The following is a 27,312-nucleotide window of genomic DNA, read 5'->3' as shown; positions in this document are numbered from 1 at the left end:
TCAACAGCTATTTTCATGTTCAGTCTCATCATTATGGTCCATAAATGGCAAAGATCTTACTAACATTGGAGGCCACTATTTTCTTTATGACGTGGTATATTTAAGCAAAGAACACATTTCTTGATGCTACATTCCAGAATAATGACTTTGATATAGAACTATTGGCAAGCTATATTCTATCCACAAATATACCACGAAGCTGATGATAGTGAAATAAAAATCTCTCTTCCTCTCTTTCTCTCTCATACATCAGCTGTATTACAACTGCGTTGGCTCCATTACAACCAAGTTCTCAAGAGCTACAAAATCAGAACTACATTCACACATCTAATTAAACTACGACTAGTAGAGTAGCACATGAAAATCTCTATAGAAGAGGCAAAAGGCAGAAACGGAATGTGTATGAGAAAATGATGGGACTGAATCTGTGACACAAGAGCTTTTATTTTCTTTCCAAAAATGCTTCATTGTCTTTCTTAAAAATATGTGATAACATCAAATATTTTGGGAAAGGCTTTGACACACCGTTACAAATGTGAAAACAGTATTATACAGTTGCCGATGAAAATTAATATCATAAAGGGAAGGGAACAATTTTTTGTGGGTTGGAATGGCTATGACTGTGATGTGTTTGTGCAGAGAAGGCCTATATGTGTCAGTTGTACGAAGAAGAAACATTTGTTATTGCTTAGAGATCTGAGGGAAGGTTAAAGAATTGCAGGTAGATTACTGTTTATAGAGTTGGTTATGGAAAGTCTTGGAACTTCAATAATTTGAGCCCAACACTACAAAGTTTTTCGAAGAAAGAAGAAAAGTGTAGGGTACTCTCATCATCTAAATAACAGATAGGATTTAGTGAGAGATGGTCATTTGCATTTAGTGAGAGATGGTCATTAGATGTATAGATAGGAGGAAAAGCGTGGAGAAGGTTTCGGCTAATTTATTCGAATACACATCAGTATTGAAATTTAGCTTGTGGCTGAATATGATTATTTGAGAGTAAAGTGATTAATCGATAAAAAAAAGCCTAGTAACCCAACTGAAAATTTCGTGAATTTTGGGACAGAGTAAAATCACATAAGCCCTTTCAAAGTGGATTATTCTTTCGGAAGCAGTGATGTTACATTTCAGACTTTTCTCGGAAGCAGTGGATGTTGTATAATATGTATAACACTAACTACATCTCCCTTTTATCTTTCATTTTTTTTCTTGGAATTCAGCCTGTATTTACAACAAATAACTGACAAGTAATTTGTTGAAAACAAATAGTCTGGCATCAAATCAACGGATGTCCGAGAAGAAACTACACGATATTGTGAGATGCTGATAGAGTTTAAGTTCCTAGGTTATTAATAGTCAACCCTTAAATATACGGTTTGTTGGAGACAGACTGCTCGGGAGATAACATAGTTCCTGTTTTGTGGATGATAACGTTGTCTCCTCGAAACAAATATCCAAGCTATATAGAGTTAATGCAGAAGCCAAAATTTGTCCATTTAGAGTAACAATAAACGTAGACCAAACTTTGGTAAAAACATAGTAAGCCCTTCATATAGCTCCAGGTAGGTAGGTTTCTGATATCATGCTTTCAGACCTCTAAATTTTAGTTTTATAATTTTATTTTAGATATATATGCTTATGAAAATACATTTTTGAATGTTGTAATATCTATTACAAATTTTAAATATATTTAAGTTATAATTAAATTAATTAGATTAAAGGGAATTTGGAATAAGCAATGTAAGTTGAAGGTTTGGTTATTGGTTACTCATTGCAAAGAGTTGAAGAAAAGTGTAAAAAAGTAGTTACAACCATTGAAAATTATAAAAAAAAGATAATAAATCCCCATTGTGAGTTTATAGACTTTTGAAACTTGAAATCTTTCCAACGCGAAGAATAGTACCAGACTACAATTTCATATTAGTTTTGTGTACCGCAGTATAGTAGTTAAAACGTACAGATCCTCCTTAGAGATCACGATTTTTTTTAAATATACTTTTGATTAACAATCAAGGTTGTTGACTTTTCTCTAAATGTTTATTTTTTTTCTTCAAAGAACAGTCAGAAAACCCATGAATAATGTACTAACGCATGTTTCAAATACATATTTCGTAAGTGAACTAAGATCGTATTTCAACTTTGGTCGAAGCCCTTATGAAGTTTTCTCGCATCTTAGAAGTGATTTTCCACGTCTTTCCACCCTAAAGGCAAAGGTCGCAATGTCCTTCTAACTACCTTGCCTCTGATAAATATCAACAATTCTAAAGAGCTGTTGGACCTTTGAAATCTTTAATTAGAAGTAGTATAATAAAACGGCAAATATACTAGCTGGTAAAAATATACTATAAGGGATATTATAGGAGAAAACAAATAAGAAACAATACAATTGAAAAATAGCTAAAAATACTAAAAGGGGAAGTGAAAAAAAATAGGAAATGGACATGCGAACAAAAATACTTTGAAATAATTTTTAACTTCAATAAGTTAAAAGTATTTTTTTACGAAATAAAAAGATTATGGAAGACTATATAAATAAAGAGAAAGATTTACAACAGATTGACGGATCAATAAGAAAAAATTGATAGGACGGTGGTAACAGATGAAAGAGAAATTCAACAGAAGAAAACAAAACTTCTACAGTTTTGGCAGTATTTTTCGATATGTAAAGAGACTAATCACGTTTCGAAAGGGTCAGCTCTACTAGGCAACGTCATACCCCAGAAAATTTATAGAAATATTTATAGATCAAAGTATGGAAAAATAATTGAGATGACATTTCCTACAAGGAATAGTACTGATTGACGAGAAACGTAGAATAATTAAAAGATGAAAAGATGGATGGAAAATTTATATGATAAAACGATAAAAAAACACATATTTCTTGTTAGGTTACTGGTTTTGAACTTTCACAAGAATGAACAGAAAAGAATGAAGAAAGAAAAGAAATGTTAACTTCTCTTACATAGAGAATTTCAATTTTTCCTCTTTGAACTGTCAGGTTAGGATCAAGGAGTTATCCAGAATCCAGACCGCTTTCTCTACTCCTGTTACAGTATTTTTTCCTTCTCAGCTACTACTAAAGTGCTCAAAGAGAATATATGCATTCTCTTTGAATTCAAATCCACTTCGAAATGTAGCGCATTTGAAAGTGAAACGTACTGATGAGAATCAAACTGTTCAAAACAGTTGTAGCTGTGGAGGTCAGTGAATTCTTCACCAAAAGTCAAATATATGGAATCTCAAAGAGTCTGGTCTTTTAAATGATGGTCCAGTAGAAGCTGTAGTTTCTGTTTAGTTCCTGTAATATAACAAAGGATATTTATTAATTCTTCTTTAATAATAACCGGATCTTTAGCTCAATGATAAATTATTCTCTCTCTCTCTCTCTAACTACATAGTCAACAGAAGGTGAGAATTTAAAATTAGTTATGTGGAAATAAATATAATAGCATTCCAAACCATTCTATTTATGCTCGTAATTAGCGCAGTTAATTTTTATGATGCAATCAAGTCTTTAGTAATAAAAGCTATGACGCATACAGTTATTTTTGAACAAATTTTCAAAAGTTGCGAACAATGTAAATAATAATTTAATTATAAATAATCTTTTATTTTTCCTTCAGTTTTACTATGACCATACGTAAATCTCCATTCTTTAGTACTCCAATAATGCTGGAAGCGTTGTTCCTCTATTCGGTTTGTGTCAGATCCATATTAGCGGGCTATGATGATTTCAACTCATCCTGCCAGCAAGCCAAAATCGAAGTTTTGCTTCAATCAACAGTGGATATGCTTGGACAAATACGAGAACTATCGAAAGGTAGGTTGTTTAAATTATAAAAAAAAAAAAACATAAATAACATAAATAATCTCTAAGTAGACGGAGCTCTTTTAAATCTTAATTAACTTTTAGATGATCGGTGAACAGCTTAACCATCAACGACATGCCGATACTGAGTGTATTAATAATTTCAAATGCACCAGGGGATAGAGTATTACGGCCAGGGGCGAATGCCGGTCTTGAAATTCACGCTTACTCTTGTTATCATTCAGGGAATGAGAGGTGTGATTGAAGTCTGATTAGCAGAATAATGAATTACTGACCATTTAAAACTATGTACTGTATTTAGAAATTTATGTATATTTAATCATACAAATACAACATTTATTTTACAAATGGTTCAATTTAGCTACTTGAATACAAATTCTACCCTACGGTTCTTCTTTATGAACTGGTCAATAACATCGTCATAAAAAGTTGGTTGTAACTTAATTTTCACAAGCAACACGCACACCTGTAAAGGCTGGCTGAAGCTCACCGGCTAGAGCTACGTTGACTGCGTATGGCCTGTGTTTAAGACGACGTGAAGGGAGCGGAAATGGCTATGCGCGCGCATGAAATCACAGTGCTGTAGCGAGTACCTGGAAGCTCCTACAACCGAGCAAGCCAAGGTAATTTTGACTAGACGAGCAAGCATCGGCTTTCGATACACAACGCAAAGCTCAATTATTGCCGCGCAAACTTAAAACATCTTCTGTCTACAAAAATAAAAGCCTAAATGGAATGCTTATAAATGCATGCATTTATTAACAAATAAATATTACTTCTTTCTGAATTAATGAGCTTGCGCAGCAAGCATAGCAAGCATCGAGAATTCGCCACTGATTAAGGCATACAACTGGTGCCATATTTTCATTTAAAGGGTCAGTTCGCTATTACAAACATCCGATTTGTTTTCACTTCATTTGGTGTTCACTTTACGTTCTAGAAATTTAAAAAAAAAAATCATTGAATTTCGCGAATAAAATAATATTTAATATGAAATGTTTGAAGCAAATCTTAATCACCACTGAAACCATTATTGATTACAAATATAATTTATTCAAAGGAAAAATTTACATTTTTTTTTATTTCGTAAGTCGTAAGACTTACGAAACTTGTTGGGTTTTAATCGCTTATTTTTTTTTATTTTTATTAAACTCTTTATTTACACCATAATGTGGTCTCAATACCGAATATTTCCCACACAAAACAGATCTGTTCTTAAATCATATTTTTCCATGTTTGATCTGAAGAGTATGGTTCCCAATTATGTAAAATAATAAATAAAAAATAAATTAAAACTCAGCCCATCTAAGGTGTTAATATATTATAGTTTTAATAAACATTCACTGATGGAAGTAAGATATAAAAAACCACCAGGACCATCGTGCTTGTTTATTTATTTATTTTTTTATTAAACGTTTGATAATACTACAAAGAAATTTTCAAATTTCTAATTTTCGTTATTACAGGGAGAAGCTGCACTGCTAAAACTATACCAAAACCAGCAGATTGCGAGGAGGTTTTGCATAATAGTCACAACAAAAGTGGAATGTATCGAATCTGGCCTAGAAGCAGAGTTTTAACCTACGGAGGAATAAATGTTTTCTGTGATATGAACACCGATGGTGGAGGATGGACGGTAAGCTCAGTTTGAATAATTCTAAATCCGCTTTTTCTCCCCGTTTCAACATTATTGACTTTTTGTACCTGTGACTAGATATTTCAAAGATAAGCCTCTTGAAACATGTGATAGATGCATATATACTTAGCTACGACCTCCATCAGTTACATTTGTTATCTGATTCTCTCTCTTTTCATCAATGTCTAAATGTACATTCAAACTATCATTGAAACTTATCAATTACTGAGAAGAGAGGAGGGAAGGACGTGTATACACTTTTACTAAAAAAAATGATAGGATGTGAAGTGGCTACAAAACATAGCAGTCTTTTTGATTTAATGCCAAATGGATTAGTGATGGCGATATGATTAGATGTGCTAGTCAGACTCTGTACATCGTCAGACGTAGTGGATATCATCACCACCATTAGTGATGAGGTTATAAGCCTTAATAGCTTTTGAATTATAAAGTCCTGTAACAATGGTTAGTACATATTTGGTACATACATCAGAAAAATAAACAAAATGTTTAAATGGAGGTCGAGATATTCTTCTGTATTAAGAACCTCTGCACAAATCAACCCTTGCTGGATAAATACTGCATAAAAGTTCGTTGTGGTCTTCTTTCTTCCGTGGTATTTAGGCCTTGTGGCCTGCTCGATGTCATCTAACACTTTAAGGATATTTGATTTCTTTTCCCTTTGAGTTTATAGCTTCACCATAGTTATTATATTTAATGTGTCGTTTATGTTACTTTTGTCTGATAGGAATTGTGCGTCCTGTTTCCCCTATATAGGGTAGATTACAGGTGCAATAAATACGGCATACTCCAGGGTGGGCCAGCGGAGGGAGTGGATCTTTAGATGAGTTGAGTAAGCTCTTTAATTTTGCAGGAGGTTTAAAGGTGGCTTTAAGGTTGTATTTCTGTTGTATTCTGTTTATTTTATCTGATGTCCCTTTAATGTAAGAAATGGTTATAGTTTTATTGTAGTCCAGTTTATCTTTGTTTTTAGTGAGGTCTTGTAGAGAATGTTGTTGATAGTATTTTGGCTGTAACCATTTTTTTAAGGATAGTATTGCTGATAAATTTAAATTCGTTTTAAGCGCTTGTTCGGTGGAACAAATCTTCAAAGCCCTGTTTTTTTAGAGTATTAATGACACCTAGTTTTTGTGTTGGGTGGTGGTAGTAATTTATGTGTATATATTAGCCAGTATGTCTTAAGGAAGACGTGTGACAAGTGTATCTAGAAAAAAAAAAGAGTACAGATTACTTCCTGTATAATGCTATTCCAGGAAACAGAAGCTAATAGCATAATAGAGAACGAAGAGAATCAGGCTCAGACGGACTATCAAAGGTTGTTGAACAGCTGATGTCCAGGTTTTCATAAACTTAGTGAAAAGAGGAGGAATGGTGGATGCTAATTCAGCGGAATAACAGTGCCAGTGGAAGTATTTATAGGATAGACAAGTTCATCTCTGAGATAGCAGTTGAGGAGAGGCAGTGTGAGTGTGTGTGACTGTGTGTGTGTGTGTGTGTGTGTGAGAGAGAGAGAGAGAGAGAGAGAGAGAGAGAGAGAGAGAGAGAGAGAGAGATAGTGATAGGTACGCTACCGAAACATAAAAAACGACATTCTAAGGTTATGGCTTATTATGTACAATGTTACTGGTCGGATGGATAAAAAAAAGCGTCTTAGGAGAAGAAGGATTCCAATTTTTTTAGAGGACGAGGAAGCTATTCATGTGATTTGCTTCTATCTAGAAAGGCCTGAAGTAAATGTCAGTTAAGGATGAGGGATTTAAGCCCATCTGGTAATTCTGGTAATTTGTGCATTATCAAGGGAAAGGCGAAATGAGATTGTGAGATTTTTTTTTCAAGAAAAAGAAAAGCCCAATTCTCCTTCTTTTATCTATTTTGTCAATTTTACCATTTAATTTTTTACGTTTTCATTAAAAAAATTAAAATATGCACATTTTATTTTATTATTATTTTTTTTCATTTTAAATCTTACCAGTGGTATCATATGTTTGAACAGAATAGTTTTTCCAATTTATTTTCCCGTACTTATATTATAAGCAGTTAATTCTTTACAACGAAAACAAAATCTATAACATTTTTTAAAATTATGATTATTGTCACATAAGTGCAACAAACTGTACTACAATAATTTTTTATACTTCGTTGTATATAGGTGTATATAGAGTATAATGTACAGTTGATGTATTACTGTATATGTGGCGTTGCAGTTGGTCAAGAAATCGTAATTTATATGTGAAGGTGGAGGTTGGTATTAGGATTTTTTTTAAAAAATTAAAAACTACTGATTTCGAAGAAGGTACAAAATGGCAATGAACTTAATTAATGTAAATAATGTTTATAGATCGAAACTGATGGAATATACAAGTGAAGCTACAGCGAAAACTGGAACTAAAATGTTGAACGGTGATTTGCGTTTGGAAATGCAATTGAAACAAATTCTATATACACTAGGCCAGCGCTTCCCAAAAAGTGGGCCGCGGCCCCCTTGGGGGCCGTAGGTTTTGTTGAGAGGAGCCGTGAAATAATGAAAACAATTTAAAATGTTTTAAGACAAGTAGATTTTTTTTATTTTAAAAGAAACGTATTTAACTTTTATTATTTATTATTTCTTTTTTGTTATTTTTTATATTTTAATGGAAAAATTCACACATTGGTGTTGGTTCACAAACTTTGCTTCCTGCGTATTTCGGCGCTTAATGAATATTAGTAAATATTGCTTATTCATATGTTTAATTTCAAAGCGGTGCTTAATTGTATTTACTTCGAATGCTCTCCAGGGAAGCTCCAAATCTTCCTGTCCCTTTCATCATGCGTTCGTAATCAGGGACTTTTGATATTGATTCTATATACATGTCAAAACTGGTTTTATATTATCGCTGTAATCCGAGCTAGTTTTCTGTTACCAATAAAAGTTTCGCATATACTTCTCACATGAAAAAAAAGCTTAAACAAGTTCATGTGGGGAGATAGTAACTCGCTTGCAGTGGTAAACAACACCCCTCCCTAACAGCCACTATACTGCAGAGGCAATAAAAACAAGTACTTTTATTATGCCAGTGAATAAGGTATGAGGAGTCTGTGTAATATATTTCTCAACAAATAGTGCAATTAGAGACCACTGGGATAAAAACACACTAATTAATGAATCACATGTCCCCTCATACAGAAACTATGCTGTATAGACTGAAACAAAACCATATGTTGCATGGGCAAACACAGTATCTAACTAGAAAATATTGTTATTAATTAGATGTGTGTAAGTTCGATTTCCCAAGGCAGCAATAAAATTCAACCGAAAGTGTTAAAATTCGTAAAAGTGTTTAAACTAAGTAATATATATATATTATATATTATATATATATATATATTATATATAATATATATATAATATATATATATATATAATATATATTATCGAACTTACACACATCTAATTAATAACAATATTTTCTAGTTAGATACTGTGTTTGCCCATGCAACATATGGTTTTGTTTCAGTCTATACAGCATAGTTTCTGTATGAGGGGACATGTGATTCATTAATTAGTGTGTTTTTATCCCAGTGGTCTCTAATTGCACTATTTGTTGAGAAATATATTACACAGAAACAAAACCATATGTTGCATGGGCAAACACAGTATCTAACTAGAAAATATTGTTATTAATTAGATGTGTGTAAGTTCGATTTCCCAAGGCAGCAATAAAATTCAACCGAAAGTGTTAAAATTCGTAAAAGTGTTTAAACTAAGTAATATATATATATTATATATTATATATATATATATATTATATATAATATATATATAATATATATATATATATAATATATATTATCGAACTTACACACATCTAATTAATAACAATATTTTCTAGTTAGATACTGTGTTTGCCCATGCAACATATGGTTTTGTTTCAGTCTATACAGCATAGTTTCTGTATGAGGGGACATGTGATTCATTAATTAGTGTGTTTTTATCCCAGTGGTCTCTAATTGCACTATTTGTTGAGAAATATATTACACAGACTCCTCATACCTTATTCACTGGCATAATAAAAGTACTTGTTTTTATTGCCTCTGCAGTATAGTGGCTGTTAGGGAGGGGTGTTGTTTACCACTGCAAGCGAGTTACTATTTGATCTATTCTACGTTAAAAAATTTAATCCTGAGATGGATAAGTGGCTGATAAAAAAATATAAAAAAAATCCCGGAAACAATCAGAAGAAGCAGAAACAGATTTAAAAAAAAAAAAGGACAGTATTTCATATTTTACCAGAACAACCTGCGTCGTCTTCAGAACCAAATGGTAAGAGGCAAAAAATGTAATATTTGCATTTGATTTTTGCAATATTCACTGTGTATGTTTTGTATCGAATATAAATACAATAAATATTATAATAATATATCTCTCTATTACGATTTTTTTTCGAGGGGGGGGCCGTGAAATATTTTAATTTTTGTAAAGGGGGCCCTGACATCCAGAAGTTTGGGAAGCACTGCACTAGGCAACCTGAAGTATGCTAAGAGATGATTGAGAATACTGTCAACATCTTCTTGTATGCTATTCTACAGGTTACTTGCGCAAGAGATGAGCACAGATTATTATTATTATTATTATTATTATTATTATTATTATTATTTGACACCTCCAGGGAGTCCTAAGACTCATCGAGGGAGGGCACCTACTTTACAACTCTCAGTCTCCCCCACTCAACCTCATTCACAAACCGCCTCGTCTACACCAACGCCATCTACTGTCCACCATCACTACTATTATTTTCACAGACAATCACAAACATCCATGCCCACGGCGGGATTCGAACCCACATTGCCAGATTACCATTGCACTTTCCTTTAGAACAAAGTTTTCTTCGCACAGTCTATCTCTTAGACATACTTCAATACCAGTCGAGTGACGTCCGTATTGATGAAGATTAGTTAATGGAGCATTCTCTCTATCAGACATGAGTCTTATTGACTTTGAACCTTTCATTTTCATAAAAGGGTTCTTTTATCTCCGTCAGAGATATTTCTTTGCAAATAATCAAAAGCATTACCCTGTAGAAGGAGTTTAATGGTTAATACACGCGTGGATCATCCAGATGGCGCTGAATTCCAGAAGGAATACTGAAGATAAAATTATTGTTACTACTACTGTTTTCCTCCGCAACCCTCGTCCATAGTTTGCTTAGTAAATTATTAAGACTTTGGAGCTTTTTCTAATCAATCTCTTCCGATTATTCCATTCATTAGAATGAATTATTATTTTAATTGGTACCAATTAAAGGTACGCATAAGTTATGTGATTTTTTATGAGTATTTGTTTTCAGGTGATTCAAAGACGAGGTAACTACGGTAGGCCTAAAGACAGTTTCTATAGAGATTGGAAGAGCTATAAAGAAGGATTTGGTTCAGTTACAGAAGATTTTTGGCTAGGTATAACAAACTTTCCTTTTTAGTTATTTTCTTTTTGTGATGAGAGATCAAGGTTTAACGAGGTTGGTATTTAATCTTTTGGACATTCATAACTCAAATAATTTCTAAGCCTTTTTTTTCATTTTACAAATATGATAATTGTGTCCAAACGAAATTCGTCATTCAAACACAATTAACAACATTTCATAAAATTTAAATACATGCACACAAAGAAATTTTATTTTATTCTTCATTATTATTATTATTTCAAGGAATATAATTATTAACTAAATCACCAAATCAGTTCATTGAAACATGAAAGCTGTAGAGGAATAAAATGATGGCCATTGACGTAATTTCTGGATAAAAAGTTTTATATTAATCTTATATAATTTTACTCTATGGTACCGTAAAACATATTTTGTTAGTAATCCAATTTTATTCGAAATTTTTTTAAAAACATATTTATAATTAATTTAAAAGAATTACAGAATACAATAATACATATTTTAATAAGATGTTAATGTTCCAAATAACTATTAAAACAATTTATTCATTGCTATTATATAAAATGGCACTGCTATAGTTTAAGTTCACTGGAAGTCTTTTTGAATCTTAATTGTTTTTCGCATACAGTTTATACAAATACGACCCAAAATGCTGTTGGATTATAGTTTAGGCAGATGAGCTGTCATTCAAAATTTCTGTAATATTTCATTTATTTGTATACTATTTAAAACAAAATAAATATTTTAACGTCTGTATCACCTGCACCTAAATACGGTATAGATTTCAGTAAGAGGCTAATGTTAGTTTGAAATAAGGAGAGCTAATCCGGAAACGATATTTTATTTATTTATATTTTTTTGCTCATGAAAGGTTGTTCAGTCCACTGATATCGGTACTATGGATGGACGGAAATTTGAAGAAGTACAATGCTCTCATTACATCGGATATCGGAATCTCAATATTGTACATTTTGATAAATACAGATTAAACAGAATGGATGAGAAAAGATTAGCAAAACAAGGGCTTTCTGCCAGGTTGGCATGAAAAAGCCCCAGAGGAAGACCAATATATAGGTGGATTGATAGGGTAAAAAGTGCCGTAGATAATAGAAATGAGATGACAGATGATAGGTAACAGACCTATTTTGAGGAAAATTGTAAATAGGAAGTTAGTAATAATGTAATTTCTCATGTGGTACTATCATATTCTGTACACCCCTTGAGGGTACATGGCAGGAATTTGATGATGATGATAAATATACGAGAGGGATGGCTATTCCAATAGCAATTCGGATGAACAGTGAGCATGCAAATACTTGTAGAAAATGCAATGGGAAGCAACAGTCGAAGGCGCGAAAGAATTGTGGGAGAAGAACTATGAGAGTTGGATCGTTAATCCACCCATTCTTAGGGAATCCATTTCAAATGTAATGGATGTCATTACATCCAATTCTTAGGGAAGCTCTTAGGGAATCCATTTCAAATGTAATGGATGTCAACAGTTGGGAGCATTTGTGATCTATATAGAGTTTAATAATTGTGAGGTAAAGTAACTTAAACGCAATTAACACTTTCATTGCCAAGCTGAAAATTGGAATTTCGTGTGGTGGCCAAATTTCTTTTATTTTTTTATTTAGTTAGCGAAGTCCACGCGATAACGCGTGATCGGTCGTTTGGTGAGAACTCGCATCGCGCGATATCGCGTGATTGGCAATGAACATGTTAACTGGATATTGGGATTCGATACTTGTAATATATTAACGTCAATAATGACTGAAGCTGGAATCTGACTACCCCTCAGGCTTCAAAAGTGAGATACGACTCAAACGGTCTCGCCTACTCTTTATAAGATAAACTGCATTAAAAGATTTTTTTTTCGCCGAATGCCACAGTTATCTAAAGAAAAAAAACGTTTCTCTGATGCAGTAGTCTAGTGTTGTCAGACGCAAAAAATGGAAGTAAAGGGTTCCTTTTTTGTGGGAAATGAGACTGGATTGAGTTATAGTAGCAGTGAAATAAGAATTCTGGATAAATGATATTTTAAAAATTCTGGTGATTTTTATAGTGAACGGTTTGTCAAATGAGAAAGTAATGTTTATATCACCAACAAAACCGCGGATTCGACTGGCTTTCGACTCCAGAAGATAGTTGATATAAAGAAGGAAAATTGCATTGAAATTTTTATATGTGAAACAAAAAATCGTCTGGTGCTCGAAACCTTAATAACTAGTTTGAGTCTGTAGATCCAACAAGCACAGCCGCACTTAATGTGTGACAAGAGAGAAACCTAGAAACCCAGTTACAGAAGTTAGGTCAATGGGAGTTTACTTAATTAGAATTTGTCCTAAACCGGATCAGACCTTGTAGATATCAGAAGCACGGACTTGAGATTCATCGAAGTCTTTCTATTGCATTTGAAAAGATGAATGGTATGATCAAGAGGGCTTCCTGTTGATCTGTATTAGTGGAATCCATACTCTTGATCATTCATTAATTGACTGGTTTCCAGTTTTTGATCTCTTTGACTTCCTTAAAGAATACTGACTGGAAATTAATCTAATCCACGAAATGCTGCGAACCAATAGAATAAATGGGATATGGTCTAATTTATAAAATGCAGGAGCACTCCTGTTCCGAGCTTTCCACTTTTGGTCTCCAATACTAATGGAACAGGAAACTATAAAAGAATACCCAAAAGAAGAGTGAAGGTTTGTAATCCAGAATCAACTCAACAGCACAAATCATCCGAACAATCAGATTAAATACCTTTATTACAAGGAACATTTTGTTATCCATTTGGAACAAGATTTTTCCGATCTTTTTTAGAGAAAAATTAAAGAACCAGTAAAGTCCCTCTAACTAAGGCAGGAGACAGTGACGTCATTATTGCAAAACTACTTGACTAGCATTTTCTATGGGAAAATATGCAATAGAAATATTCGAATACGAAGATCTAGTAACAAGACTGGAGAATCGTTACACTCAGTTGCTTCGGTAAGAGACCAGGAAGTATGAATATTGTTTAGGCATTATGCAAGTTTCCTGTTTTTGGATCGAAATCGGTTTTGGATATGTTGATAATTTGTTCGCATTTATTCTGAGTTTTAGTATAGGCAGAAAATGAATATGAATATTTCGTATAATATTTTCATACCAGTAAGCATTACTTCAATGACGCATACAGTGTAAAGATTCGGATCGGAAGACTTAGTAATCCCACCAAGGAAATGACGCAAAGACGTCAAAATGATCACCTTACTTGACTTTCCTGTAATGCTAGATGACACATGTATTACTCCAAGAAAGAAATAATCAACAGCTGATTATTTGCTATATTAACCAGAAGCCAAACAACATCCATAGTATGCTTAGATGACACTACTGAGGATGACATAAAGAGTGTTTGGAGAGTGGTTAAGATCATCTAGTATTCTGATGGTAATATCAACTTTCACATAAAAAGCTTGCAATTTGAACAAACTAAGGCAGATGAGCACTGTTTGAAGAATCTGAGGTTTTGGAATATTTCATCGATGAAAGCTCTAATTATTTGCAAGACGATATTTGCAGAATTCATTACTAAGTATTTATCTTGGCATTGCAACTTGAAAACATAATTTATCTCTTAATATCAAACGTTTACAGTAAATAGCAGATTTATGTCAATAAATTTCTTTCTTATCCAATTCTTTTTTAGGTGCATTCGCAAAACATGTAATTCTCCGATACTCTGGCCGGATGGATTTTATTAAAATATTTGAGATTTGTATCCTCCCAGTTTTGTTTCAATCAGACTATTTATTGTTGTTATTATCTGGAATTATCCGAAGCAACTCAGACTATGAAGGCTGTGTATTATGCCTGTTAATTGTGTTCGTTCTTCCAGTCTGTTTTCCTATTTTGCGAAAGGAAAAACAACCCGAGTTTCTGGGAGGGAAAGCTCTGCATCCTCTGTATGGGGTCGGCTGATTCATCTCCAGATGAAAAACCTTTATATGGTTTTATTGTTTTAATTGTATCATTTTAATAGCAACAACATAAAATTATGTGCAATTCTATGCAGTACTCATAGCGGCTTTGGGCTCAGTTACTGAACTGTTCATTGAACGGTGCCACTACTTGTTTGATTGTCGAAATTCAAATTCGTGATAGACTTATTTTGTAATCTATTGTAACGTTTGTTCATTATCAGAATAAAAATATTCGCGAGAAACGAAGATAAAATATGAAAGTAATACGAAATTAGTTTGTAGAAGGCCAATTTCGGTAGTAGAGGTTTAATATTTGTATTGCCTCATAAATAAAAATAAAAATTAAATGTTTCATTTTATTTATTTTTAAGGAGACTCTGATCGACGAAAAATTTCCAACCTACAGTACATTAGTACAGTGAATAGGCTAAGCGATTTAAAATTTATTATTATTTATTTTTTAAAATATTTTAAGTCATTTTTATATAAATTCATTACCCACCTACAAAAATTTAATTAAAATTAAAAGTATTTTATTTAAAAGTTAATTAAATTTTTAAGTAAATGTATTACAATATATTGTATCAAGGAAAATAATAATTTTTCTTAAGAAAAATAAATCGGTACAGATGAAATTGCTTGAGAATATTCAGTCTAAATATTTTATGCTCTCTCAAAACTTAAATGCAATCATGGCATTAGCATGTCACTTAAAATTGAAATATTTTATTTTTAGGCAACGATAACATTTTCGCTCTGACCAATCAGAAGGCGTATTCTCTACGATTCGACATGAAGGACTTGGAAGGAAATTCTCGCTACGCTGTGTACGATAATTTTTGGATAGAAAGCGAGACCCAAAATTACCGGCTGAACGTTTACAGCTATAAAGGAACTGCAGGTAAAAAAAAAAGTTCTTAATTCTTAAAACAGTCAAATGACCACGTGTTCTATGCGAAGCATGCTTCTGTTTTCCTTTAACTAACTACTAAGAATGTTTCATTTTCATTACAAAAGAAATGTATCTCGCAGAGTGTTAATTTTTTTCCTTTTATTTCTTCCTTTACTTTTTTGTTTTTTATCTTTATAAATTTCATTCATCGTACTGCTTTATCAACTTTTTCCCTGCATTACAGTAAGCACGCACCCCCCCTACACACATACACATGAATTAAACAGCGCTGAAAAAAAAAGAAAGAAGCAGGTGATCCGAAAGAATAATAAAGACCGACCGAACAAACAAGAAAAACAAGTTAAGGAGAAAATAAAGTATGACAAAATCGTGTTTCCCGACAGCAAAAATCCACGATATTAACCACCCCATCAAGTCCACTCGATTAGCCTAGTGGCTATGCGCTTCGCAACCATATGCCTGGGGAAGGAGTGTCCTAGGTTCGATTTCCATCGACGACGTGAGGAGCTCAAGGATCTTCTTCAGCCATAGCCAAGTTAGCAGGTCTTGGGAGTGGACAGCAGGGTTTTTTCTCCAGTTTATCTGGGATTTTTCATCCCGCAAGCAGGCAAACCGGCCCCATGAACTCACGCGGATTACAGTCATGAATATCGCCCTTAAGGGATGCAGCAGAGGAGTGGCGAACCGGCTGCATTAATACGCCAGAAGCCCCTCATTAGGAGGGGAATCAACCTGTCCTAGAAGGATAGGATAGGAACCACGTCATCCGCATGCAAAAAGGTAAGTCGGAGGGAATGATTGTCTTGGTTGGTACCAATGATTTGAGAGGCGACAAGTATTCTATGAGGGAGGATGCACAGGAGGTGTTAGAAGAGGGAAAACTGAAGAGCAAGAAAGTGAAGATTGTAAGCCCTCTACCACGCTATGATAGAGACGAACTCAGGAGGAGGGCATTGACGACGTAGATTGTGCAAAAAGAATATGTAGAATTTGTGGATCTGTGGTCTCTGTTTGACGGAAAGGATTTGTACAATGCGGATGGACTACATCTGAATAGTTTTTTGGTGTTAGGTGTATTGAGAGCGCTTTGTTCACCGAGCATGTTGACGTGAGTTTGTGTGAAGGCACCCATGAAACGAGTGAGTGTGAGAATGACCAAATGAAGAATCTGTATCTAAAGCAAAAATTTTGAATAGGATAGTCAATTCAGAAAGTAAAGTAATACTAAATTAATGGCAATACTAATGCCAGAAGTATCAGGAACAAGTGGGAGGAGTTTTTGGCATTGATTAGTGCAAGCACGCCAAATGTTATAGGCAGTAGTGAGACATGGCTAACGGCTAATGATTAGTTACAGGGATTGAATGTGAAGGGTTTAGTATTTTCAGATATGATAACTGATAACTTCTGTGGCTTGATGGATATCAATTTTGTGGATTCTGATCCCTTCATCGGTATGAAAAAGATTTATATTAGAGGTTAGCGAGCACTCGGCTCACCCTGATTAGGGCAATGCGGAAGCGCCTGAACCGAAAGGTAGTGCAGCTTTCGGGCGCTTAGAAAACTCCTGAATGAGTTGCTTGGAATGAAAAGCTGCTTAGGTGAAAAAGTAGCGGTAGTGTTACGAAGCAATGTGGAAATATCTGGGATATCAGCATCAAGATGCAGGAGAGCATGTCATTGGGTGATCATGGAGAAGATGACTTGAGTATTCCTGAGGAATTTCTTAGTGTCGGCTTGGCTGGGGTTCATCTTGCTAAAGGCTATTAGCATCTCCCCTAGTGAGGCAGCAAGAATCAGTGCAGAATTTTCACTGTTAGCTGTCGAGGCTACGGGTAAAATCCGCGGAGAGACCGCAGAAGCGTATGTTTTATCGGCGGGAACACTCCGCACTGTGACTTCCGGCGAAGGTTTCGTGGCTTGAATCTGAGTGGGAAGAGCCAACGCCGCTCTTGTCTTCCGTATGTTAGATGGGTGAATTGAGCAGCCTTTAAAATTTGCTGGATGGGGGCCGCCACAATTCGCACATTTAGCAGGTGTAGACGATGATTTTGTGCAGGTGTGCGAGGGATGGTTGTCACCACACTTTACACACTTGTAATCTGCTTTACATAACTTTTGTGCATGCCCAAATTTTTGGCAGCGGTGGCATTGACCGGCGGATGCCTTTCTTCTGAGTGGTTCGGTCTTGATGACTAAGTTGCAGACTATAGTAAGGTCGTAAATTGCTCTGTGGTCTTTACTGATCTCCACTAAGACCAGAGGCATGGGGCGCTTGTCTGCGCGGTACATGCGCGAGATCTTAATTGGTTCAAGACCTTGTTATCTGAGGTCAGTAGCTATATCATCAGTTGTTATGGTTTCTGCCAGACCTCTGATGACTACCTTAAGGTTTTTTTCACTTTTCAGTTGGTATGTGTGATATGGGACTTTCTGTTCATCCGTAAGTCTGGTGAGCTGGCGGTAGTCCGTTGCTCATTCGGGCTGTACGCGGACTCCATCATCGGTGTTTTTAGCTGATGAGAACTTGATGTTATTGTTCTTCATCGTCTCTGCAAGTGACGACCAGTTTTCTTTAGCTCTCAAGATTACTGGTGGAATCCTCTCTTTGGGCTGTGTCAATGTCCCTGTTCTTTCATCAGCTAGTGCTGATGTATCCATTGGAGCTGTAGTTTCCAACGTCTGAGGTATTATTTCAGGATCTGTTGCAGGGGATTTTTTCTTTCTCTTCTTCCGTTTAATTTCCTGAAAGCCACTGGAGTTTGAAAGAGAGGTGCCTTCAGGTTTTATTGTTGGCTCACTGGCGTTGTCATGTGAAGAGTGAGGAAGCTCAGAGGGATGGGGATCCCCTGTCTCCACTTCGAGGATCTGCCATAGGAATGCCATAGGAATCTTCACTTTACATGTTCCGGACTTTCAGAAACAACTTGGCAACGTAAATCCAATGACAAACGAGAAGAATGGAAGTGCCTAAACTGTAGAGAGAACAAAGAAATGCCGCCACCCATGGCACAACTGATTACACCGGAGGCAGAATCGGACGACGAACTGAACAGACAACAAAATACCGGTGAGTCTTATAATTTGAATTCCGTAACTTTATTGCTAGAAAAAGGTTTAGAAAATATAAAAGCCAGCTTGGTAGATCTTGTCCAAGAACTATTTGATAAACAGAATAAAGAAATAACAAAAAAAATTAGCGAATATGAAGAGTTTGTTAAATTTAATAATTCAAAAGTCGAAGAAGTCTTACAAACGGTAAAAGACATTAAAACCTACATTAACGCATTAACTGACAGGCAGCACAAATTGATAAAAGACACATCGGAACTCCGTCAAGAATTTAATTCCCTGAAACTACAATACGAAGTTTTAAACCAACAACAACATAAAGAAGACCTTGTCATAAATGGTCTTCCAGAAACCGAATCCACAGAAAATCTCAGAGACGTAGTTTTAAAGTTAGACCATGCAATTGACGTTCCCCCTAGAGCATAATGATATTCAAACCATAAATCGGTTTCCCAGGAAGAACAGAAAACAAGGCTCGCCACGACCTACACCAGTCATTGTTCGTCTGACAAGCAAGGCTACAAGAGACAATCTCATGAAAGCCAGCAGACTGAAAAAACCACTAGTCAAGGATTTAAATGCATCGCAAGACAATACGCCAATCTTTCTATCTGAGTATTTAACACCTTTCAATCAGAATCTTTTGAACCAAGCAAGAAAAGAAAAAACAAACAAATTATCAATTTTTATGGATCAAAGACGGCAAAATATTCCTGAGAAAGTCACAGACTTCAAAGTCTATACAAATAAAAAGCTCGGAAGATATAGACAGGTTGTCAGAGTGAAACAAAAGACTCCAACTTAGTTCAATAAGAAGATCTCAACACAACAAAAATGAATGTGAACCATCAGATAGATGTAATTACACCAGAATACATCAGTAATTGTACTTTCGAATCGCTTGATGCATGGAAACAAAACACAGTACAAGCGAGAGGTCTCTCAATCTTGCATATTAACATCAGAAGCATCCGAAAACATTGGTTATTGTTACAGGCTTATCTGAGGAATTACACTGATATACTGGTTCTTACAGAAGTATCCATAACTAATGACGAAGCGACTGCTTTCGAAATTCCAGGCTTCCAACAACATAGCTCATGCCGCCAAACAAAAAGAGAGGGTGGAATATTAATATTTATCAAACAAAAATTAATAGCAAAAGAAACGGCCAATCAGTTTGAGCATGCTGAAACCCTTTGCCTCGAAATCACTAATACCACTAACACACAGCATCCCATAATACTAAATGCTATTTACAGGCCATCAAACCAAAACATGATAAAATTCTTGAACGAACTCAATTGCTGGCTTTCAAGCCAAGAAATATGCTCAACCGAACACCTAATGATAATTGGCGACATAAACATAAATATTGCAAACGAAAACCAGAACAACACTGTACAATACCTAGACACACTACAAATGTATAATCTAATACCAACAATAACATCATGTACTAGAGAAGAAATATTCGGAAATACTATCACTGCCTCCTTTTTAGATCATATAAACGTCTGAGCACCACCAAATAGTTACACTGCATCAGTCATAAAGTGCAAAGTAGCAGACCATTACTTCACCGCTCTAAACCTGCACACCAAGACAATATCCCTGCAATGTCTCACAGAAGAAAAGCGACAGAAAACAATAATAGACGAAGAAATAGTCAACCATGAAATAAGAAAAACAAACTGGGAACACCTGACATCAGATTCAGCAGATATCTTATACAACAACATTAAACTCACACTGGAGGAAATATATAAGAAAACTACAAAGAAAATCCGAATTCGTTCAAAAACAACACAAAATCCTTGGATAACACAAAACTTAATTCTAGAAATACACAGAAAAGACGCTTTATGGAAAGAATTAAAGCGATATCCAAATAACACAGCTTTAAAAATTGAATATAAGATAACAAGGAATCGCCTTACAACACAAATCAGAAATGCAAAAAGAAGCTACTACAGAGACAAACTAACCTCTGCACAAAACAACACGAAACAAACCTGGCATCTGATCAATGAGATGCTAGATTTTGTTCCCAACACCACCGCCTCCGAAACCATAAAACACAGCTTCGTGAAAGACGCAAAACCTATCCAACAACTAGCAAATGACCAATACTTTGCAGACTCCATCCAAGAACTACGCAGAAATATTCCCCCAATCACAAAACGAGATCCTCCTCTTGGACCACAATCAAAACAGGTATTATGGTTCCCAACCATAAAAGAAGCAGAACTTCTCTCTGCAATAAATCAAATCAAACCAAACAAAGGCCCAGGAATAGATGGTATCAGACCTAAAGATATAAAGCAACGTGCAACTAGTTTAAGTCCTATCCTACTAAAACTAATAAATAAAATATTTAAAACAGGACAGATACCAAGTATGCTAAAGACAGCCATAATCACACCCATATACAAACATGGAAAAAGAAATTTAACCAACAATTACAGACCCATAGAAACATTACCAATTATCAATCAAATTATGGAGCGGATCATACTGAAGAAACTCACAGCATACACTGAGCATACCGCCTTAGACAAAAACAGAATTGCCATGGTAGTCTTTATAGATCTAACTAAAGCATTCGATACACTTACACATCAAACCGTGTTAGAAAAGCTGAGGCATGTTGGAATAGACGGGCCTCTTCACAGGCGGTTTACAAACTACCTTCACAATAGAAAGCATATCACACGTATCGGGTCAAACCGAAGCAGAGAGCTACCAGTAACCTGTGGAGTACCACAGGGAGCTGTACTCTCCCTAACACCATTCAACATTTACACGCTAATCAGCTACCACTCAAAGGTAAGATATTCCAATACCCAGACGATACAGCAATAATATCCATTCATAATAACGCAAGCATAGCCCAAACAAATATGCAACATGACATAAATCTGATCATAGACTGGCTCACGAAAAACTCCATACACCTAAACTCAGAAAAGACAAAATTAATGATATTCAGAAATCCATTGACGCGACCAGTTGATAACAAATATATAACCATCCAACATCCACTTTCCAACATACAAAACACACAGAACAGCAAAACTACTACAACCACTCAGGTCGAAACAATACGATACCTCGGAATTTACTTCGATGCAGATATGAACTGGAACAGCCACATAAACCATCTACACAACAAACTCCGAACAATGAGTGGCAAACTCTACAGGTTAAAAGCCATAGTTCCCATACGCCTAAAAACACTAATATACAAAGCTATATGCCAAAATATACTAAGATACGCTATAACAACGTATGCTTTCTGTGCACCCAACAAATTAAATAGATTAATGTCGCTACAATACAAAATGACAAAACTGATCTTTTGGGAACAAAGAGAAAATCACGACCTTATAAACATTGCAATGTCAGAAGAAAAAATACTGACAGCAAAACATTTATGTCACTATGCAGCTTTGCTAAAACATTATTTCGATGCCAACTACAGGACAGTTAGAAATACATACTGTGTAACAAGACCTCAGACTACTAATTATATCACATATAAATACAATAATCACTACGGAAAGGCCACGCGAAACTTCTACATCCCAGACATGATAAACAAATTACCTTTTGAATACAGAAACCTTACAAACTACAATAGCCTGAAAAGAGCTCTAAGGACATACTATGAACAAGAAACACGCACCCAAAATACCCTACAAATTTAACGAAACACAATATATTCGTTCAGGCTTCCAGTTCAGCGATGCATCAATGCATTCCAAGTTGTGCGTGCATGCGTGTGTGTATGTGTGAGTGCGCGCGCGCGTGCGAATTTCTCAATCACAGATTTCGCAGCTTCCCAACACAGCAAAAAAAAAAAAAAAAAACAATTCATAATAACCAACTGGTGTCATCCTCAACTAAGCTTATATATAAGCTTCGAGGATGAAAGCAAAGAAATTAGTTCTTATCCAAGATGTATCATATGTAACCAAATGCATGTAATGTACGTATCACATGAAAACCAATGTATGTAATGTATGTATTATATGTAAACCAATGTACGTAATGTAAGTAACACATGTAAACAAATGTAAGTAATGTATCATATGTAATCAAATGTATGTAATGTATATAATAACTGTAACAAATGTATGCAATGTAATAAAAAAAATTCTTTTAAATGTAAATCATGAGTTTACACTGTATGTTTGTGAGAATTAGGAAATATAATATTTAGATTGCATATGTGTAAACACTGTTCTATAATCACACCTTTTCAAACTTGGAAAAAAAAATAGTAAACTACAACATGTAATATTATACAACTTATGCAACTCTGAACAATATAATTGTAAATTATATTTTAAATAACAATCATTATTATGATTGTTATTTAAAAAAACTGTTATCAGCATTACTATTTAAATCTTATTATACGTAGCACAAAGTGCTGAACCTTGTAAAATAATATACTGAATAGATGATCATTGTACATATGTAAATATTTGTAAAAAAATTATATTATTATTATTATTATTAAGAGAGACCTCCAGGGAGTCAGAGACTCATCGAGGGAGGCCACCTACCCCCCCCACACACACACACGCTTTCATACTTATTCTTGAATTCATTCACACTACTTACACTCACAACATCTAAAGGGACTCCATTCCAATCACGCACCACCCTCTCAGAGAAATATCTAGCCCTCACCCCTTTCTTAGCGGCATTCATTCTCAGCTTCCAAGGATGCCAGCTCATCCTTTCCATAAATTGAAAAATTCAATCAATTGAAATTCTGTATGACCTTTTCAGAAGTTTGTAAGTCTCAATCATATCACCTCTCTTTCTCCTGTTTGCTAGTGTCTGCAATCTACAAATTCTCAATCTGTCTTTATAATCAGCGTTCCACAATCCTGATATCATTTTCAACACTCTCCTTAGTACTCTCTCCAATATATCAGAATCACAACGAAAACCAAAGCTACGCACAATAGTCCAAGTGAGGTCTTATCAAAGCCTTGAAAAGAGGCAAAATGACATCCTTATCTTTATATGTGAACGTTCGTTCCACCATAGCAATTATCTTTTGAGTTGTATTTGTAATCTTTGCCACATGGCTCCCGAACTTAGTCTTCCTATCTATTAATACCCCAAGATCCCTAGCCTCATCAATTTCTTCTAGCCTAATCCTACCAATATAAAACGACATTGGATATAGAATCACGCCAAAGTGAATGACTTTACATTTACTGACATTGAACTAAAACCCATTTTCCCATGTCCACAGTTCCAGCCTATTGAAATCATTCTGCAAATACTGCATATCAGCAGCATTCCTGATAACCCTACCTATCTTTGCATCATCTGCAAATAGCTGTATATCGCTTGTCAAATCCTCCCAATATCATTAATGTACTGATTGAATAACAGTGTACCAAACACTGATCCTTCTGGTACACTATTTATTATCTTAAATCTTGCAGACTCACATCTCCCGTATACCCTTTTCGATATCTGTCAGTCAGCCATCCTCTTATCCATGCTAATATTTTATAACCCAAACCCATTTTCTCCAATTTATGCAATAGTCTACCATGGTGTATTCTGTTAAAAGCCTTAGCAAAATCCAAACGCATGATGGTGTATCCATTCCCCTTGTCTAGTTCAATGGTAACATTGTTATAGAATGTGAGCAAGTTGCTAAAACATGACTTTCCCTTAGTAAATCCATGTTGTGTGTGTGTATATATATATATATATATATATATATATATATATATATATTATAAGCCTTGATACGCCCATATCTGGATTATTGTGCACAAGTCTTGTCTTTTCCACCGTTTCCTCATCCCTTTTCTTGGGGATAAGGAAGCGGTGGAGAGGATTCAAAGGCGAGTGACCAAGATGGCGAGTGTCCTGTGGAATGTTCCCTATGATGATATATGGGTATGTAGATTGCAGAAGTTAGTTGATTGGAGAAAAAAGAGGGGTATGATAGAAAGATTTAAGTTGCTTAAAGGATTTTATAGGATAGATGCGGGGGAAATATTTTAGCACTTGGCTAGAGGGACCAGAACTAGGGGAAATCCCTGGAAGTTGAATAAAGGTGTAGTTAGTAGGGGTGTGAGGAGTAAATTTTTTGCTTGAAGAATGGTGAATGGGTGGAATGGGTTGCCACAGTCAGTTGTGAGTGCTTTGTCTGTTAATGGGTTCAAAGAGAGGTATGATAGATTGTGTGGATAGATTGGGTCTCCCAAGATGAGGCTTCGGACTCCATGGAGGTGCCCGTATAATAATAATAATAATAATAATAATAATAATAATAATAATAATAAGAAGAAGAAGAAGAAGAAGAAGAAGAAGAAGAAGAAGAAGAAGAAGAAGAAGAAGAAGAATATTTAACCCTTATTTACTTAAATACAGCGGATATGATGACATTAAAAATCCAAGTGTAAGTTTTATGAAAAAATCAGCAGGTTCTAAGTTACCTATAGAAAACAAATTACAGGCTTAGCAAACAGCATTTCTCATAGTTATTATTCTACACTTATCAAATCTTTGTGTATATTTTATTTTCCTTTTATATAATAATGTGATATATAATGTCGGAAGGCAGGGAGCTTCTCCAAATGGCCGATGAAGTTGGCCAGGAAGCTTTCATACGAATATGATACATTCATCTGCGAGAAGTTCGTGGATAGACCCGAACTTTAAACCGAAGTCTGAAGTATGTCACTAAACTAACATCTAAACTCTCAAGTAATGTTTACTGTAAAATAAATAAATAAATCAGGAAACTGCAGCATAACAATTCTAAAAATGTATTTCTGTTATGAATATATCTGATCTTTCCTTTTTTTTCAGGAGATTCCTTTTCGGTGCATAATCAGATAGCCTTTTCCACTAAAGACAGAGACAACGACAAAAATAGTACCAACTGTGCCGTGGATTATAAAGGAGGATGGTGGTACAATAAATGCCACGAGTGTAACCCGAATGGATTGTATCTAAATGGGTCCCACACATCGTTTGCAGATGGAATTGAATGGTATGAATGGAAGGGATTCTATTATTCCATTCCTTTCGCCGATATGAAGATCCGATCGAAATCTTTCTTCAGACATTCAGATAATATTGTCGTTCCCTATTGAAAGCAAGTGATGATCCCCAATGGTCTAAATCTTCCATAATGACCAAATTCTAATTCTAAATAACGCTGAATGGATTCATACTAATCTTTACAACCAGTTGGGATTTCTTCAGTGGATTTCGAAATTGTGCAATGATATAAAGTCCAGGTTATGGCCGAAAATCAAAGCAATTTACCTCCAATAAATGAGAATTTATTTTCTTCATTCTCAATTTTAATAATCTGCTGAAAGTTAATTTGTGTTTAGCTCAGTATGTTTAACTGAAGTTCCAACTTTGCTAACTAAATTATTTCTTATATAAACTAGGAACTTACTATCGTTCTATTGATGTCCAGGAATGTAACTTACTGTAATTTTATGCTTTAGCGGGATTAACGAATCTCAGTATAGATTCAAGAGAACAACGTTTTTCTCATGGTGAGCAGTTAGTTCCACTGATTAGTTTATACTTATTTTTTCAATATCAGCACAAAAACAAAATTTTACAAGACTTCTTGAATATTTACGGGCGTGCATTTGTGTATAACGCTAGCAACGCAAAATTGAGCATCTAAGGTTTACACGGAACCAAGAAAATAAATTCTGAAATGTTCTTACTTTTCCATCTATTGAACAGATTCTTACATAAAAAAAATAAAATGGTGTATAATTATAGGGAAAGATATTATTCATTATTTATTACAATGAACAAAAGTTTATTAATTTTTAATTGTATATAATATTTCACAAGAAATTTTATGCTGATTGTTGTGTAAACAAGGATTGCTATGACTCTAATTGGTGATTAACTTAAATCGAAAGTAAACGTTTCATACAACAATAGGAAATTCAGTTTTAGAAGTAAATTATTAGAAGTAAACACGTCGTTACGAACGGCACTCATTAATGAATGCGACCCCCCTTTTGGCTGTATTCTCTGTGGAATTGATTCAATTAATTGTCTAAAAGGTTCCTCTGAGTAGTTTGTCAACGCTGTCGCGATGGCATCACCAAACTGTCGCAGATTGAATGGTCGAACGTTGCTGCTCCGAACTGCTCCTTTAACCTCATTCCAGAGATATTCTTATGTGTTGAAATCTGCGAACTAAGCTGGCCACTGAAGCATAGGAAAGTCGCTGTCATGTTCCTCGAACCACTTCAACACGCCGCTCGCTTTTTGGCATGGCAATGGATAAATTGTAGCCATTAATCGGTGAACATGATCAGTGACAATGTTAAGATAGGCTATGGCGTTCAGGTGGTGTTCAACTGGTTTCAGGGGAACCTGACTTGTGTCAAGAAACATTCCCCCACACCATTACATCCGCG

General features: G+C 34.9%; 1 protein-coding gene across 2 annotated transcripts; it reads left to right on the top strand.

Moving 5' to 3' along the window:
- Window positions 1-1,416: 1,416 nt before the first annotated feature.
- Window positions 1,417-26,432, top strand: LOC150097165 (techylectin-5A-like). 2 transcript variants are annotated; one of them, XM_090407205.1, is made up of 6 exons: window positions 1,417-1,562; window positions 3,660-3,820; window positions 5,296-5,465; window positions 10,811-10,916; window positions 15,611-15,775; window positions 25,718-26,432. In XM_090407205.1, the coding sequence occupies exons 2-6, from the start codon at window positions 3,670-3,672 to the stop codon at window positions 26,002-26,004; spliced, it is 879 nt and encodes a 292-aa protein (XP_090263331.1). In that variant the 5' UTR covers window positions 1,417-1,562; window positions 3,660-3,669; the 3' UTR covers window positions 26,005-26,432. The 2 variants fall into 2 exon arrangements, with proteins under 2 accessions (XP_090263331.1, XP_090263330.1); XM_090407204.1 differs by having other exon boundaries at window positions 1,428-1,562; window positions 3,624-3,820.
- The last annotated feature ends 880 nt before the right edge of the window (window positions 26,433-27,312 follow it).

Source organism: Typopeltis vanoorti, chromosome 17 (assembly GCF_054136105.1).
Source record: "Typopeltis vanoorti isolate ZY-2024b chromosome 17, IOZ_Tvanoo_1.0, whole genome shotgun sequence".
Lineage (NCBI taxonomy): Eukaryota > Metazoa > Arthropoda > Arachnida > Uropygi > Thelyphonidae > Typopeltis > Typopeltis vanoorti.
This window is presented reverse-complemented; position numbering and strand designations above follow the sequence as displayed.